General features: G+C 36.7%; 2 protein-coding genes across 4 annotated transcripts; both read left to right on the top strand.

The window, feature by feature from the left end:
* The first annotated feature begins 142 nt into the window (after positions 1–142).
* LOC127962105 (4F2 cell-surface antigen heavy chain-like) lies at positions 143–5,108 on the top strand. Its single transcript, XM_052561572.1, has 9 exons — positions 143–308; positions 551–765; positions 966–1,153; positions 1,685–1,858; positions 2,396–2,484; positions 2,623–2,753; positions 2,883–3,195; positions 3,268–3,330; positions 4,520–5,108. Exons 2-9 carry the CDS (start codon positions 575–577, stop codon positions 4,856–4,858), a joined length of 1,488 nt encoding a protein of 495 aa, XP_052417532.1. The 5' UTR covers positions 143–308; positions 551–574; the 3' UTR covers positions 4,859–5,108.
* Positions 5,109–8,008: 2,900 nt separating this feature from the next.
* On the top strand, positions 8,009–13,440 carry LOC127962106 (4F2 cell-surface antigen heavy chain-like). Of its 3 annotated transcripts, none has more exons than XM_052561575.1 (9): positions 8,009–8,256; positions 8,608–8,772; positions 8,864–9,051; positions 9,486–9,659; positions 10,093–10,181; positions 10,356–10,486; positions 10,688–10,970; positions 12,660–12,722; positions 12,843–13,440. In XM_052561575.1, exons 2-9 carry the CDS (start codon positions 8,612–8,614, stop codon positions 13,188–13,190), a joined length of 1,437 nt encoding a protein of 478 aa, XP_052417535.1. In that variant the 5' UTR covers positions 8,009–8,256; positions 8,608–8,611; the 3' UTR covers positions 13,191–13,440. The 3 variants fall into 3 exon arrangements, with proteins under 3 accessions (XP_052417535.1, XP_052417534.1, XP_052417533.1); XM_052561574.1 differs by having other exon boundaries at positions 8,580–8,772; XM_052561573.1 differs by having other exon boundaries at positions 8,542–8,772.
* Positions 13,441–15,978: the final 2,538 nt, after the last annotated feature.

Here is a 15,978-nt window from a genome sequence, read left to right as displayed (position 1 = left end):
TCCGTTTAAGGTGGAAACTCTTCAGCAACTCCGACTGCATTGCAAGTACAGTAGTGATTATAATGTAACTTCTCGAGCATTAAGTAAACCCAGTCTATTAAAACGAGCATTATTTGATGACATTGCAGAAGTCAGTATCAGTAAAAAGTAGTCTTATCGGTGTCAAAGTACAATTGGAGTTCCTCCTTTAGATGGGCGGATGCAAAAGTGGTGTCTGCGCTATAAAAACACGATCGACCGTCAGAAACAGCCTCTGAGGAGTTAAACAGCAGGAATCCTGACTGAAACGGAAGCTTCTTCTTTTTCAGGTAGCCTTTGTCTCGTTCTTACATTCATTGAAGATTATTCTATAGTGTTTAGAATTAAAAACACAATTCTTGCTATTTAAAAAAATAAATAAATAAAGGAACATCTTCTGCAAGCAAATTAAAAAAATTAAATACATTTTTAAACAAGTTATTGTTATTTAGGACTACATTTAGCCTAAAATTAATTTCTGTAATTTTTTTTTTTTTTTTTTTATGATGATGAATAATTTTCTTTTTAACAGTCAGCACTGAAACTACCGTCAAGCATGAAAAAAGAATACGAAATGAAGGAGGTAGAACTGAACGAGATGGATCAGGAAAAACAGCCGATGACCGGAGAAACTCCGTCAGGCACCGAGAAAAACGGCTGCGTAAAGGTTAAAGTGCCGGAGGACACCGAAGTCAAATTTACTGGCCTCTCCAAAGAGGAGTTAATGAAAGTCGCCGGTACAGCCGGGTACGATATCTGTCTGTCTGTCTGTCTGTCTGTCTGTCTGGCTGTCTGTCTGTCTGGCTGTCTGTCTGGCTGTCTGTCTGTCTGGCTGTCTGTCTGTCTGGCTGTCTGTCTGGCTGTCTGTCTGTCAGTCAGTCTGTCTGTCTGTCTGTCAGTCTGTCTGTCTGTCTGTCTGTCTAATATATATATGTGTATATTTGCAGGTGGGTTCGTACTCGTTGGGTCTTGCTGGTTTTGTTCTGGCTCGGCTGGGTTGGGATGTTAGCTGGAGCAATAGTCATCATAGTACAGGCCCCACGCTGTAAACCCATTCCTGAGATGAACTGGTGGAACGAAGGTCCCCTGTACCAGATATCTGACGTGAATGCCTTCTCTGAAAATGGACTGAAAGGTGATTGCTTATATTTGTGGTAATCATTGAAACCAAAACGGGGAAACCTCTTGCCAGCATCTCCCAGCTTTTACATACGTGATCAAATTTCTCAATATTTTAGCTCTTCACTATATTAGGAGAACCCTAGGAAAAATATCAGAAGGGTGACATAGCCCTGGCTGTCTTGTGACTCGCTCATGTGAGGAAGCATGTGCTGATCTAGGCAAGATTCTTCCCTCTCATCACTCTCTGCTCTTATCACAACTTCTGGCTGAGTTTGTAGTTAGGATATTGCACAAGTGTTTGCACTCTCACACAAATACTGTACACAATCTACATTATAGATTAAGATTATCAAGTACAGTGACCTTTAACCCTGATATCTTCAGGTGTGCACGCACACTACTGTGGTTAAACAATCAAAGCAGATTAATGATTAAACGAGCGTCCTGAACGCTGTGGCTGGAGAAGAAGGAAGCAGTGATGATGATCTCTCATTCACTTGATTAACTCTTGTCGTTAACCCTTTGTCTTTTATTTTGTTTGTAGGAGTGGAGGAGAAGCTGGACTATCTGAACCAGATGAAGGTGAAGGGGCTTGTTTTGGGTCCGATACACACTGTGCAAGCAGACCAGTCCAGCACACTGGAACTAACGTCCATTAACCCTGAATTTGGCTCTGAGAGCCAGCTGATTTCTCTGATGGAACGAGCACATAGAAAAGGTGAATTTGCTTGGTTGTTTTTAAGGCTTTCAAAAGAAAACATCAACCCTGTCAACATATCCAGTGACCTATTTTGAAATTACGAAATGGGTCACTGGATAGACCGTATCGTTACGCTACAGTTGCTCTGTTTTAGGGGAAGGCTGTCTGAAATTGCCTTTTTTTCCTTTAGTGAATACATGGCATAATTTTTTTTTAATCTATTTCATTACATATAATTTAAAGTATATCAAAAACCAACTAAAATATCCTATAAAACCTCACCTCACAAACTATTTTATGGCACATATTGTATTCATTATATACCTTTAGCAACTTTGGCTGATTCAGTGTGTTAGTTTAGCAGGAACATCCTTGTGGTTTCCAGTAAATAAAGCCATATGCCTTTAAATAAAGGTTTCATACAAGGCAAACATTAGGCTTTAGTTTTTTTCAGGAAAGATAAACTGCAGAAAGATCATTTAACAGCCTTCTGGTTTGTTGACTCTCCCCTCTGCCTTTCCCCCTCTTTCTACATGTTTTCCTCTCTCTCTTCAGGTATCTCCATAGTGCTGGATCTAACACCCAATTATGAGGGAGTTTCAGCCTGGTTCAACAATGCTGCTTCTGTTGCAGAGCAACTCAAAGTAAGTGCTGATATATTGAAGGTCAGTTAATGAAAGAAAAGATGAAACGATTTAGAGATGGGGCCAAAGTAAGAAATAACTTTTTTTATTAATCAGTGCTTAAATGATTGATTTGTTCCAATCTATGTGTTTTTGTAGGAAGCTTGTGTATACTGGCTCAATAAGGGGGTTGACGGCATCTTCCTATCTCAACTGAAAGACATTGCAAACACAGAAGCCTGGCCGTCTGTTCAAGAAATATTCAACAAAACTGATGGGACCAAAAAAAGGTATGGGGAGGTAGATAGTGGACATTTGTTTAGTAGTCCGGAGACACATGGTGGCCAGATTGAAGTCCTGACCACAGCTAGTGAATGCAAATGTTTGCTTCTCAATCTCTTTCTCCTCGTGACTTTCAGAGCTCTGATGGGATCAGTCAAAGGTCTCTCCGCGCTCGATGTCTCTTATCTGCTGAACCACTCCAGTGTTGACCTGCTCCTGACTGGACTGCCTGATCCGGCTGAGTCCGGCATAAGACAGGCCCAGGTGATACAGATACTCTACGCTGGTCACCTGCAGACGAGTCTGGGGTGGAGTCTGAGCGGACGGACTCTGGGTTCTCTGGCTTCCAGATCTCAAGCAGCGCCTGTAAGACTCTTTCAGATGCTGCTGTTCACCCTCCCGGGCACACCTGTGTTCAGCGCTGGAGATGAGGTCGGACTGAAGGCTGGGGTGAGTACAGCAATTAAAAAGAAAATTAAGATGTCAATAAATTTGTAAGCTGACATAACATCACCTATTCAGGAGAAACTTGAAGCAATGTGGGAGTTGGAAAGTCAAGCAGATGATGACAATGCAACAGCAAAGGTACATTTTCATTCTCACATTTTCACATTGCTATATATATATATATATATATATATATATATATATATATATATATATATATGCTCATCAAGCCTGCATTTATTTGATGAAAAATACAGACAAAAATATAATATTGTGCTATATTATTACAATTTTAAATAATTGTTTTTAAATTTATTATATTTTAAATGATCATTTATTTCTGTGATGCAAAGCTGAATTTTTAGGATCATTATAACATGATCCTTTAGAAATCATTCTAATATGATGATGCATTATCAAAGTTGGAAACAGTTCTGCTGCTTAATATTTTTTCAGAACATGTGATACTTTTTTAGTATACTTTGATGAATAATAAAAAAAGAAGCTATGTTTTTAAAATATAAATATTTTGTAATAACTATATATACTACTGGTCAGTAATTTGGTGTCAGTCATTTTTTTTCTTTCTTTTTTTTATTAAAATCAATACTTTAATTCAGCAAGGATGTGTTAAATTGATAAAAAGTGATAGTAAAGAAAATATATTATTAGAATTTTTTATTTTCTTTGAATAAATGCAGTTCTTTTTAACCTTTTATTCATCAAATATATTAGACAGCAGAACTGTTTCCAACACTCATAATAAATCAGAATATTATAATGATTTCTAAATGGTCATGTGATCGACTGGATGTTACATGTGACAGTAATGAGTAATGATGCTGAAAATTCAGCTTTGCATCACAGGAATAATTTTTTTTTTAAAGTATATTCAAATATATATATATATTTATTTATTTATTTATCTATCACTCTAGAAGAAATTGCACATTGATGTATGGTTTGTTAGGATCAAACAATATCTGACCGAGATACAACTGTTTGAAAATCTGGAATCTAAGGGTGCAAAAAAAAATCTAAATACTGAGAAAATCACCTTTTGAATTTGTCCTAATGAATTTTTGGCAATGCATATTGCTAATCAAAAATTACGTTTAGATATATTAATGGTAGGTACTTTACTAAATATCTTCATGGAACATGATCTTTACTTTAGAAAAATCAATAATTTTGACCCATACAATTTCTTTGGCTATTGATAAAAATATACCCCATTGACTTAAGACTGGTTTGTGGTCCAGGGTCACATTTTAAACGCACATGCACTCTGTTTCTATTTTTTGTTCTTTTGACTCCGACTGTACAGGGGGAACATACCGCAGTGCGTGACTTCTTTAAAGCACTCAGTGATCTGAAAGGCAAAGAGCGATCTCTTCTGCATGGAGAATATATCAGTCTTCACAGTTCACCCACCTCATTAGCATTTCTCCGCCTCTGGGACCAGAGCGAACGCTTCCTGGTGGCCTTAAACTGGGGAGATGACAAAGTTACCATGACACTGGCCAATAGCGACCTGCCGGCTGAGGCTCGAGTCCGTGCTTCCACAGATACAGAGAATCTAGCTGTGGATAGTAAGGTTTCAGTAGAGAAGTTAGAGCTTGGGCCCAAACAAGCTGTTCTGTTGTCTTATGCTTTTCCTGGCTAGACACATGGACACAGACAGTTCTTAATGTCTCTGAGTTTCAACACTGTGCACAGGTTTGGAAATACTTGTCTTTTGAGTGGAAGAGTTTATAGTTTTAATTGTATTCTCTAATAAAGATACTTTTAGGAGCACTTACTTTAAAGCTATATGAAATAGTTGTCATGGATGGTGTAGGACAGAAGTTGATTTCCATATAGAGACATGTGAATCGTATGCCCCTGTTATAATAAAAAATAAAATTGCTACTGAAGGTATGTTTTGTGTGAAATTGTATCTGCTTTATGCACTGGTGGAGTTAATGCCTATAGTACATCAAAAGAAAATTGTTCCCTCTTGAATTAATTTATAGGTGCATCTCAAACTATATGTTGTGGAAAAGTTAATTTATTTCAGTAGTTCAACTCAAATTGTGAAACTCATGTATTAAATAAATTCAATGCACACATACTGAAATCTTTGGTTCTTTTAATTGTAATGATTTTGGCTCACATTTAACAAAAGCCCACCAATTCACTATCTCAACAAATTAGAATATGGTGACATGCCAATCAGCAAATCAACTCAAGTCAAAACATCTGCAAAGGTTTCCTGAGCCTTCAGAATGGTCTCTCAGTTTGGTTCACTATTCTACACAATCATGGGGAAGACTGCTGATCTGACAGATGTCCAGAAGACAATCATTGACACCCTTCACAAGGAGGGTAAGCCACAAACATTCATTGACAAAGAAGCTGACTGTTCACAGAGTGCTGTATCCAAGCATGTTAACAGAAAGTTGAGTGGATGGAAAAAGATGCACAACAAACCGAAAGAACCACAGCCTTATGAGGATTGTCAAGCGAAATCGATTCAAGAATTTGAGTGAACTTCACCAGAAATGGACTGAGGCTGGAGTCAAGGCATACAGATGTGTCAAGGGATTTGGCTAAAGTTGTCGTATTCCTCTTAAGCCACTCCTGAACCACAGACAACGTCAGAGGTGTCTTAACTGGGCTAAGAGAAGAACAACTGGACTGTTGCCCAGTGGTCCAAAGTCCTCTTTTCAGACGAGAGCAAGTTTTGTATTTCATTTGGAAACCAAGGTCCTAGAGTCTGGAGGAAGGGTGGAGAAGCTCATAGCTCAAGTTGCTTGAAGTCCAGTGTTAAGTTTCCACAGTCTGTGATGATTTGGGGTCAGTGTCATCTGTTGGTGTTGGTCCATTGTGTTTTTTGGATACTAAAGTCACTGCACCTGTTTACAAAGAAATCTTGGAGCATTTCATGCTTCCCTCCTGCTGATCAGCTTTTTGAAGATGCTGATTTCATTTTCCAGCAGGATTTGGCACCTGCCCACACTGCAAAAAAGCACCAAAAGTTGGTTAAATGATGGTGTTAGTGTGCTTGGCTGGCCAGCAAACTCACCAGACCTGAACCCAGAGAGAATCTATGAGGTATTGTCAAGAGGAAAATGAGAACCAAGAGACCAATAAATGCAGATGAGCTGAAGGCCACTGTCAAATAAACCTGGGCTTCCAGACCACCTCAGCAGAGCCACAAACTGATCACCTCCATACCACGCTGAATTGAGGCAGTAATTAAAGCAAAAGGAGACCCTACCAAGTATTGAGCACATGTACAGTAAATTAACATACTTTCCAGAAGGCCAACAATTCACTGAAAAATGTGTAAAAAATGTTATTGGTCTTATGAAGTATTCTAGTTTATTTCATTTACTAAAATAAATGAACTCTCCCACAACATTCTAATTTATTGAGATGCACATGCAAATATTTGTTGTTTAAGGAAGGACACAATTCCTGATCCTAAAGCAGGAAAAAAACTAGAAGCATTTTAACCTATAAAGAGTCAAACTATTGGAAAGAAATTAATATTATTATTTAGCAATTAAGTATTAAATAAAATCAGTGCATTAAATCAATCAAAACTGATAGTAAAAACTTATTGAATATTGTTACAAAAAAGTTCTTCTTTTAAAAGTTGTATTCATTAAACAATCAAAATATAGAAAGAGAGAGTGTGTTTCTCACAAAATATGGTGGAAAGGTTCTAGGTGGTCAGCTAATTCACAAACTGCCACTAGAGGGCACTTTATGTCCTCAACATGCAATCCCATAATTATATTTTGCACATTAATCAGCCAAATAAAAAACGTTTATACGTTCAAGTTAGTTTTTACAAATCAGCAACCTTTTTTTTAACAATGCAAAAATATTAATGACTATTTCATGCCTTTTTCACTATCATATTACATCATGATTCATACAACACTCATAAAAATAAAGGTTTTTTTTCTTCGATGGTTCCATGTAGATTCCTCAACATCCATGGAACCTTTGCAATACACAAAAGACAAAATAAGTTTTACAGAAAAAGGACATTTATGTTTTTAAATGCTCTTCACACCAAGAAAATTGTTATTTTTAAAACTCTTCATGCAAAATTTTTGTGAGGAATTAAAATTGTCTCCAAAAACATGATTCAAGCACACACAGTTCTTACAGTACTTAACAGAAAACCTGCATTGGAATGAAGATCAATTCTACATCTTCTCAAACAAGACAACCCTGGCTCCTCAAGCCTCCCAACTGTAACAATAAACACGCTTGGGGAAAAAATAGATAAAACCAGTTCCATCTGGTTGTGGTCTGTCATATTTTTTTCATGTCTTTGAAAGAGTTTGTGGAGAGCAGGATCAGACAGGCTTAGAAAGGTCCACCCAGACCCCTGCAGAGCATCTGTGAACCCCAGGACCTCATGCAGAGCGCAGAGAAAACAAACCACTCTCTTCAGACTCTTCCTCTTCCCCTCGGCTGCTATTGTTCATCTTAAACTGAGGGAAGGAGACAGAAAGGCATGCATGGTCTTTGAGATCGTTTTGAGAGCTTTACAGTTGTGTTGGTTACACCTTCCTGTAACAGAAAAAAAAAAAACAGCTCTGTGTCTGGTTCTATCTTGGGTGTTGAGTGCATTGAAAGCAAGTTTTTGTGGGAATAGGTTTGCACCGTGACTTTTGTAGTTATTCTGCAGTCGTTTTTATTACAAAAGTGCTTTTCAATTGTCATTTTGATTAAACATAGCCTAAATACTCTGTATACTTTATAAAAACTATATGCTGATATGTAAAAATATGACATTTTGATTTTTTTGATTTTCTACACATGCATAAAAAGGTAAAAGCATTGAAGAATTTAGTGACAGTAAAAGGTATCAAGCATGATGATTTATTTTGTTTAGATGAAGAAATCTATGACTTTCTCTACTGTACTCCTCCTGTGCTGTTTGTATGTTGGCTGTTAGGGGCGGGAATAGATGAAGTCCTTTTCATAAAAGTGAACTGACCACCATACTGTACTCTATTTTCTGCCCGACAGCACAGAGGACGCCTCCACTCTGGACAGGTATTTAAATGTGCATTCTTTAGATAATTTTGTTTTTGAATTATTGATTTATTCTTAATTAAAGTTTTATTATATATATATATATATATATATATATATATGTAAATCAAGCTACTGTTTAACTTAGTTAATACTTTTACTATGACAGCAGTAGCTATTTGTGACCTTGGGTTTACGATCATTTTAGGTTGCATCTTTGTATTCTTTTTTAAAAAAGTGGTCTCTTTATAACTTTTATGGCAATCTATGCTATAATCTTTTTAACCATAAACCATATGTTTCCAGATTTTTTTTTTAAACTAGATTTTGCTGTTTTAATCCAGTATTTTAAAAAGCCTTCTGTACATAAAGAGAAATGAAGGACGTAGAACTGAATGAGGTGGATCAGGAAAAACAGCTAATGAACCGAGAAACTCAAAAAAATGGCTGCGTGAAGGTCACCGTCCCAGAGAACGCTGAAGTGAAGTATACTGGCCTCTCCAAGGATGAGTTAATGAAAATCACCAATACTGCTGGGTAGGCAACCTACACGAGGATTATGAAATTAAATCGAAACATTTGACAGTCAGTTTGTCTCATACTGTATAGATTTGCATATTTTCTGCAGGTGGGTTCAGACACGTAGGGCTTTGCTGGGTTTGTTCCTGCTCGGCTGGGTTGGGATGTTAGCTGGAGCAATAGTCATCATAGTACAGGCCCCACGCTGTAAACCCATTCCTGAGATGAACTGGTGGAACGAAGGTCCCCTTTACCAGATATCTGACGTGAATGCCTTCTCTGAAAAGGGACTGAAAGGTAAATGGATTTTTGGTAACACTTTAGTTTAGGGTCCAATTCACACTAATAACTAGTTGCTTATTAGCATGTCTATTATTAACATATTGGCTGTTTATTAGTGCTTATAAAGTACATATAATGCATGACATCCATAATCCTACCCAATACCCTAAACTTAACAACTACCTTATAAACTACTAATAAGCAGCAAATAAGGAGTTAATTGAGGCAAAAGTCATAGTTAATGGTTAGTTAATAGTGAGAATTGGACCCTAAAATAAAGTGTGACCGGATTTTTTTATTATTTGAATTACAATTATAAAGTACTGTAGTCATTGCAGATTAGTCAAACACGTCAAATATCTGCTCAAGTTTTTATTTCATAATGTAAAACCGCTGAGGGTTCATGATGGTATCAGTGCAATCTCTTCTCTTTCTCTCATTCTCTGTAGGAGTGGAGGAAAAGCTGGACTATCTGAGCCACATGAATGTGAAGGGTCTTATTCTGGGTCCGATTCACACTGTGGAAGGAAACCAGCTGGATACACTAGATCTGGTTTCAGTTAAATCTGCAGTAGGCACTGAGAATGATCTGAAATCTCTGCTGGACCAAGCACATAAAAAAGGTGACCTTTGACCCTGAATGGCCTTTTACCCAGCTAGGAGTTCACGATGCCATAGAAGAACCTTTTTTTGTCCAAATGGTTCCACAAAGGACCTTTAACATCAGAAGAAACTTTCTGTTAATCAAAAGTTTTTTGTGGTGAAAAAAGGTTTCTCAGATTATAAAAGTGTAAGATAGACATGGTTCTTTAAAGAACCTTTGACTGAATGGTTCTTCTAAGGAAGGCTTTCCATCATTAGTTTATTTTAAAGCTTTGGCATAGGTTTTTTTTTTTTTTGCAGATGAAGATTTTATGGAAATGAAATGATATTACAATACAAATATTAAGCATGTGCAAACTTAATTATAAAACATCTTTTTTATTTCCCCAACCCTTTTTTTCCCCTGCTCTCGCTTTCTTTCTCTCTTGGTATTTGTTGTTTTCTCTTTTGCAGGTATCCCAATGGTGCTGAATTTAACACCCAGCTATGATAACACTGCTGTCTGGTTCAACAATGTCACCGCTGTGGCTGAGAAAATAAAAGTAAGTGCTGATTTAAATAAAGAGGAAATTGTAAAGGGATGAAAAGATAGTAGACATATATGAGAAAGGAAGTATTAACGAGCCAAACAAAATCTTATCTTGGAAAAACAGCACATCTTATAAATTACATTTATTGATGTACAGAAAACCGATTGATGTTATTTATTTATTCAGGATGCATGCACACACTGGCTGAAAAAAGGATTTGGTGGTATTTTCTTGCCTGACCTGAGAAACATCATGACAACAAAGTCCTGGCAATCTACACAAGCTCTATTCAACAAAACTGAGGAGACCAAACAAGTGTACGTATCTGTAATCGTGTGCTACGAACTAGTGAGTTCCTATTCTGCTGAATTGTTTAATGATATAGAGACCCCTGCTGGCCAGACGGGGTAATGAGCACTGCTGCTTGCTCCCTCTAGTTAGGCCAAGAGTCTTTCTACTTTATCTGTTTGTTTTCATGTGCTTTCAAGAGCCTATCTATTTCTCCTCGTGACTTGCAGAGCTCTGATGGGATCTTTCACCAATCTCTCCGCGGATGATGTCTCTCTCATGCTGAACCGCTCAGGTGTTGACCTGCTTCTGACTGAACTGCTGGATCCGCCTGAGACTAGTGTAGAAAAGAAACTCTACCCCAGTCACCTGCAGACGAGTCTGGGCTGGACTCTGGGTTCTCTGGCTTCCAGATCTCAAGCAGCGCCTGTAAGACTGTATCAGATGCTGCTGTTCACCCTCCCGGGCACACCTGTGTTCAGCGCTGGAGATGAGGTCGGACTGAAGTCTGGGGTGAGTACAGCATTAAATCAAATCAAATCTATCTATCTATCCAGCTATCTATCTATCTATCTATCTATCTATCTATCTATCTATCTATCTATCTATCTATCTATCTATCTATCTATCTATCTATCTATCTATCTATGTATCTACCCAGCTATATATCTATCTATCTATCTATCTATCTATCTATCTATCTATCTATCTATCTATCTATCTATCTATCTATCTATCTATCTATCTATCTATCTATCTATCTATCTATCTATCTATCTATCTATCTATCCATCCACCCATCCACCCACCCACCCACCCACCGATCTATCTATCTATCTATCTATCTATCTATCTATCTATCTATCTATCTATCTATCTATCTATCTATCTATCTATCTATCTATCTATCTATCTATCTACCCAGCTATCTATCTATCTATCTATCTATCTATCTATCTATCTATCTATCTATCTATCTATCTATCTATCTATCTATCTATCTATCTATCTATCTATCTATCTATCCACCCATCCATCCATCCACCCACCGATCTATCTATCTATCTATCTATCTATCTATCTATCTATCTATCTATCTATCTATCTATCTATCTATCTATCTATCTATCTATCTATCTATCTATCTATCTATCTATCTATCTATCTATCTATCTATCTACCCAGCTATCTATCTATCTATCTATCTATCTATCTATCTATCTATCTATCTATCTATCTATCTATCTATCTATCTATCTATCTATCCACCCATCCATCCATCCACCCACCCACCGATCTATCTATCTATCTATCTATCTATCTATCTATCTATCTATCTATCTATCTATCTATCTATCTATCTATCTATCTATCTATCTATCTATCTATCTATCTATCTATCTATCTATCCACCCATCCATCCATCCACCATTAGTCCATATTTAAGGCCTATAAAAACTTTTAGCAAATGTTCTAATGTTGCAGTGAAATAAAAGTAGCTGGTCTTTTATTTTACATTGTGACTTAAGAATTACAAGGTCAAAAAAGGAAAGATCCTCAGAATAATTGTTCAGAATTACAAGAACATTAATTTAGAAAAATAGTGTGAATTCTCATTTAATGCCAACTTTTAAACAATTTTTAAACATTCTAGGCTTTAGTAATAGTAAATATTCTATTTTTTACTTCAATTATCCTTTTTGTAAATCCGCATTTTTAATTCATGAACTGAATTATAATTTAAAATTAATTTTGAATTCAGTTCCAAATGGCAAACAGTCCTGGTGAATAAGTGATTGTAAGGTTGCTTTCATTTGTATTTCTGCCTTGTAAGTTTATTGATAATGTGTATTTAAATTGAGCCTGTTTCAGGATCTTAGACCAGTTCTTAGCTCTTAAATACCTTCAGATGTCCCTGTCATTAAGCTAATGTGATTATTATTCAGGTAGCTAACTATAAAAAGACTTCAAACTATCGCAGTAGATATAAACTTATTTTAGAAGACAGTTTATGCTAATATGCCATAGAGCCCCTTGCACTGTGCTATGAATTGCCATCTGACACATTTCCTAAACAACGCATAAAATCAAGCTTTAAGTGTTAGAAGGGAGTACTTCTGAGGTCTTAGTCTACTGTGTATATTTAACCAAGTTACCAGCTTATTGCTAAAACGCAGATGACTTAAGATTCCTCCTTTACAGGAAAAACCTCAAATAATGTGGGACTTGGAAAACCCAGCAGAAGAAAAGAATGCAACAGCAAAGGTGCATTTTGATTATTCACATGACTATTCATAACAAGTAGATATGATCTCATCGCCGTACTTATTACAAATTTAAAACCAGCACACTGAATCTCGCTCTTTCCGTCTTCAACTCATTCAGACTCTGCAGGAGGAGCGTATCGCAGTTCGCAACTTCTTCAAAACACTGAGTGATCTGAGGGGAAAAGAGCGATCGCTTCTGCACGGAGAATATGTCAGCCTTTACAGTTCAGCCACTTCATTAGCATTTCTCCGCCTCTGGGATCAGAGCAGTCGTTTCCTTACTGCTATTAACTGGGGAAATGCCTCTGTAATCATGAACCTCTCTAATAGTGACCTGCCGGCTCAGGCTCAGGTCCGCCTCACCACAGATGCTGTGAATCTAGCCGTGGACAGCATGGTCTCCTTAGAGAAGTTAAAGCTTGAGCCCAAACAGGCTGTTCTGTTCTCTTATCCTTATGCTGGTTAGACACATTTACGCTCGTCTCAGAGCTGTTTGACTTTCTCAGAGGTCTGATAAAATAGGCCTAGTGTCTTTCTGCTTCTTTAAGCTCAAGTAGAAAAAGTCTAAATGCTTTTGAATTTTAAAGTGCTTTTTGATGAGTGAAATTTGACTTCTCTTATCTACTAATAAAGTTGAATAAAAAGGTTTTTCATGTCTACTTTCAGTGCACAGACGTGTTTGAACAAAACCACAAATAAATCAACTTAACAACAAAGCTGATAAATGTTTCCTGCTGTATCTCTTTCTTTTTTTCTGTGTATTTTAAAATGAAAAAAAAAGTGATTTTTGTGTGTACGAAACACCTTTTTTTTTACCTTGTGATTTTATGCACACAACACAACTGTTGTGCGATTGTGTCTTGGCTTTATGCCATGTGTCGTTAATTCTCAGGGCAGGAAAAGGAAGACTCAAGTCAACAGGTGTGTGTATGTGTGTCATCTGCGATCTTGATGTGTACTATATAAAACTCTATTACTTCCTGCACACTTTAGCTTGTTAAAAACTAGTAACATTTTCAGCACCTAAATGCTGAACGGGTCAGTGTGACATGTCATAAATCTAGCTCTTTAGTTAAGAAATATGTAACATGACGGCTCGGTATAACAAAGTTTGATTTATACACAATTATATTATTATTGTACTTTCTCTCTCTCTCTCTCTCTCTCTCTCTCTCTCTCTCTCTCTCTCTCTCTCTCTCTCTCTCAGGATTAGATGCATTACTATGTATATGGCAAAGTTCCTCTTTCTAAAGTAAAAACATCACGCTTTGGTAATTTTGCATTTTACCTGATGTCCCGTTTGTTTTTTTGTTTTTTTATGGCAGTCTAATGTTGATTGATGTAAGGTCATAGGTCAAATCTGAAATTTCAAAAGTGTATAATTCTCATTTACTTACCTTTAGTTTCTGTGGGTCCCATATCATATGTTTTTTTCAGCAATAAGCTTATGCTGGGCTTGAATCTCTGTGTTAACATGTATGAGACAGAAAGAGATCGATCTTGTAAGAAATTTTTATCAACTCTGATTGTGAACTTTCCCAGATATAAGCGGTGGTGAGGGCTGTTCGTTTGCATGTCCTCCCACAGACGGAAGAAAATGTTTCTTGTACAGAAAAGTAAAAAATCTCCAGACCATCTTCAATGGTAGAGAAAATTACATTATTGTATTAAGTTGTATAGTGATCAACCATCCAAATCTTTAAAATACAGTTAACGCATTTTCTAATTCCTGTTCATTATAAAAGAGTAATTCTTTAAGTATAGTATCGATAAAAATAAATAACAAAAATTCATATTCATAAAATCTAAATCATGTTTAGGGAAGTTTACAACATGTAAAGAACTAGAAATAGATCACAAAAATGTTTGGTGAGAACTAAAAGGTGTTTGGAAAAAACTCAAATCAGAAGGGGAAAAACATCCAGGTCAGATGTTCAGATAAAGACTGAACAAAACAACACAGTTTCTACATTTGCCATATTAAACATTTCAACAGGATTAATGTTCTCTGACCGAATCGAGAAAAGCTTGTGCTATCACACTTAATCTAAACCTCAATCAAAAGAAACTCATACAGTATTTGATGGAAATATTACAGCTGTGTTTAAGTAATTGTAATGTGTGTAATATTAGGCATGAAACAACTGCTTCAAACTGTTATTTTTTTATTTTCCTTCTCTATGACAATGTAAATATTTAATGAATTTTTCTATTATTTTACAAAATGAGTTGAACCAAAGTTTGTTGTTAGAAATTATATAATCTTAGCATTAGAAAAAAGGACTGAATTATAAAATTATCAACTGAAATACAGCCAACTGTGTTCGGCAATATCTGCACACATACTGTAAAGAGTTGGGATACTTTGACTATGTTTCAGACGACGTTATAACATCAGCTGTTTGTGCATGTGAATGTCAGCGGGGGTACAGTGATATTTCAAAATCGACGGAGACAGCGTCGTGTTTCTGGTAAAACACGACGTCGTACTCTTGAGATGACAGAGTGTGGTCACAAACCCATGTGTGTGTTACACGTATTTGTCAGATGTGTCTTTGTGCGTGTGTGTGTGTGTGTACCTGTGTGATTGTGTGTTTCTTTTCTGTGGGGATGGGGTTTCATTTTGACTCTGGGCAACTTTTGACGGCAGTGAATCTGTTTTTTTCAGAGTTTGAAAGTGGAACCAAATCACCTTATGCAACTTTAGTTATCCATCTGAAATACCTTTTAAAATTATGAAACATTTCTGGTAACTTTGAACCCCACTTGTCTTCTCGTGTGATCTGGGTTTTGTACAGGCTTGATTATCTGTTTTTCTCTCTCTACTTTTCCTCCCTCATCTCAATAAGAGAGACGAGAAAGAAAGACACAACGCCCCCTCTCGCCCTATTGATGTGAAACTCCTCACCGAACAATGCCCAGTCATGCCTGACTCTCGGTCTTACTGCTACAGCCTACTCACATCACTAAACTTCATTAAACCCTGTTATCTTGAGCCCCTATCTTCATCGCAAACATTTCTTCATAAGCATCATCCTCACCAAGCTCTATATTATTCTCAGCACAAGTGTGACTTTCGATATCAAATATAACGTTGTGTACTCTGCATGAAATAGTGATTCTCCCTAAAATGAATGCGGGTGGCTGTATCATTTTCATACCTCATCATTAATAATGGCCTACCGAAATATGTCACCTACATGTAGCAATTGTTGCCATCTTTAAAATAAAAACTTCATTACTTATTCTCACAC

Source organism: Carassius gibelio, chromosome B7 (genome assembly GCF_023724105.1).
Source record: "Carassius gibelio isolate Cgi1373 ecotype wild population from Czech Republic chromosome B7, carGib1.2-hapl.c, whole genome shotgun sequence".
Taxonomy (NCBI): Eukaryota; Metazoa; Chordata; class Actinopteri; order Cypriniformes; family Cyprinidae; genus Carassius; species Carassius gibelio.
Note: the sequence above shows the minus strand (reverse complement) of the source record. Positions and strands in the feature narration are given on the sequence as shown.

Coding starts and splice junctions, on each gene's coding strand:
- LOC127962105 (XM_052561572.1), top strand. CDS start 575: ATGAAAAAAGAATACGAAATGAAGGAGGTAGAACTGAACGAGATGGAT. Junction 1,154..1,684: donor CTCTGAAAATGGACTGAAAG/GTGATTGCTTAT, acceptor TTTTGTTTGTAG/GAGTGGAGGAGAAGCTGGAC. Junction 2,754..2,882: donor ACTGATGGGACCAAAAAAAG/GTATGGGGAGGT, acceptor CGTGACTTTCAG/AGCTCTGATGGGATCAGTCA.
- LOC127962106 (XM_052561575.1), top strand. CDS start 8,612: ATGAAGGACGTAGAACTGAATGAGGTGGATCAGGAAAAACAGCTAATG. Junction 9,052..9,485: donor CTCTGAAAAGGGACTGAAAG/GTAAATGGATTT, acceptor CATTCTCTGTAG/GAGTGGAGGAAAAGCTGGAC. Junction 12,723..12,842: donor AAAAGAATGCAACAGCAAAG/GTGCATTTTGAT, acceptor CAACTCATTCAG/ACTCTGCAGGAGGAGCGTAT.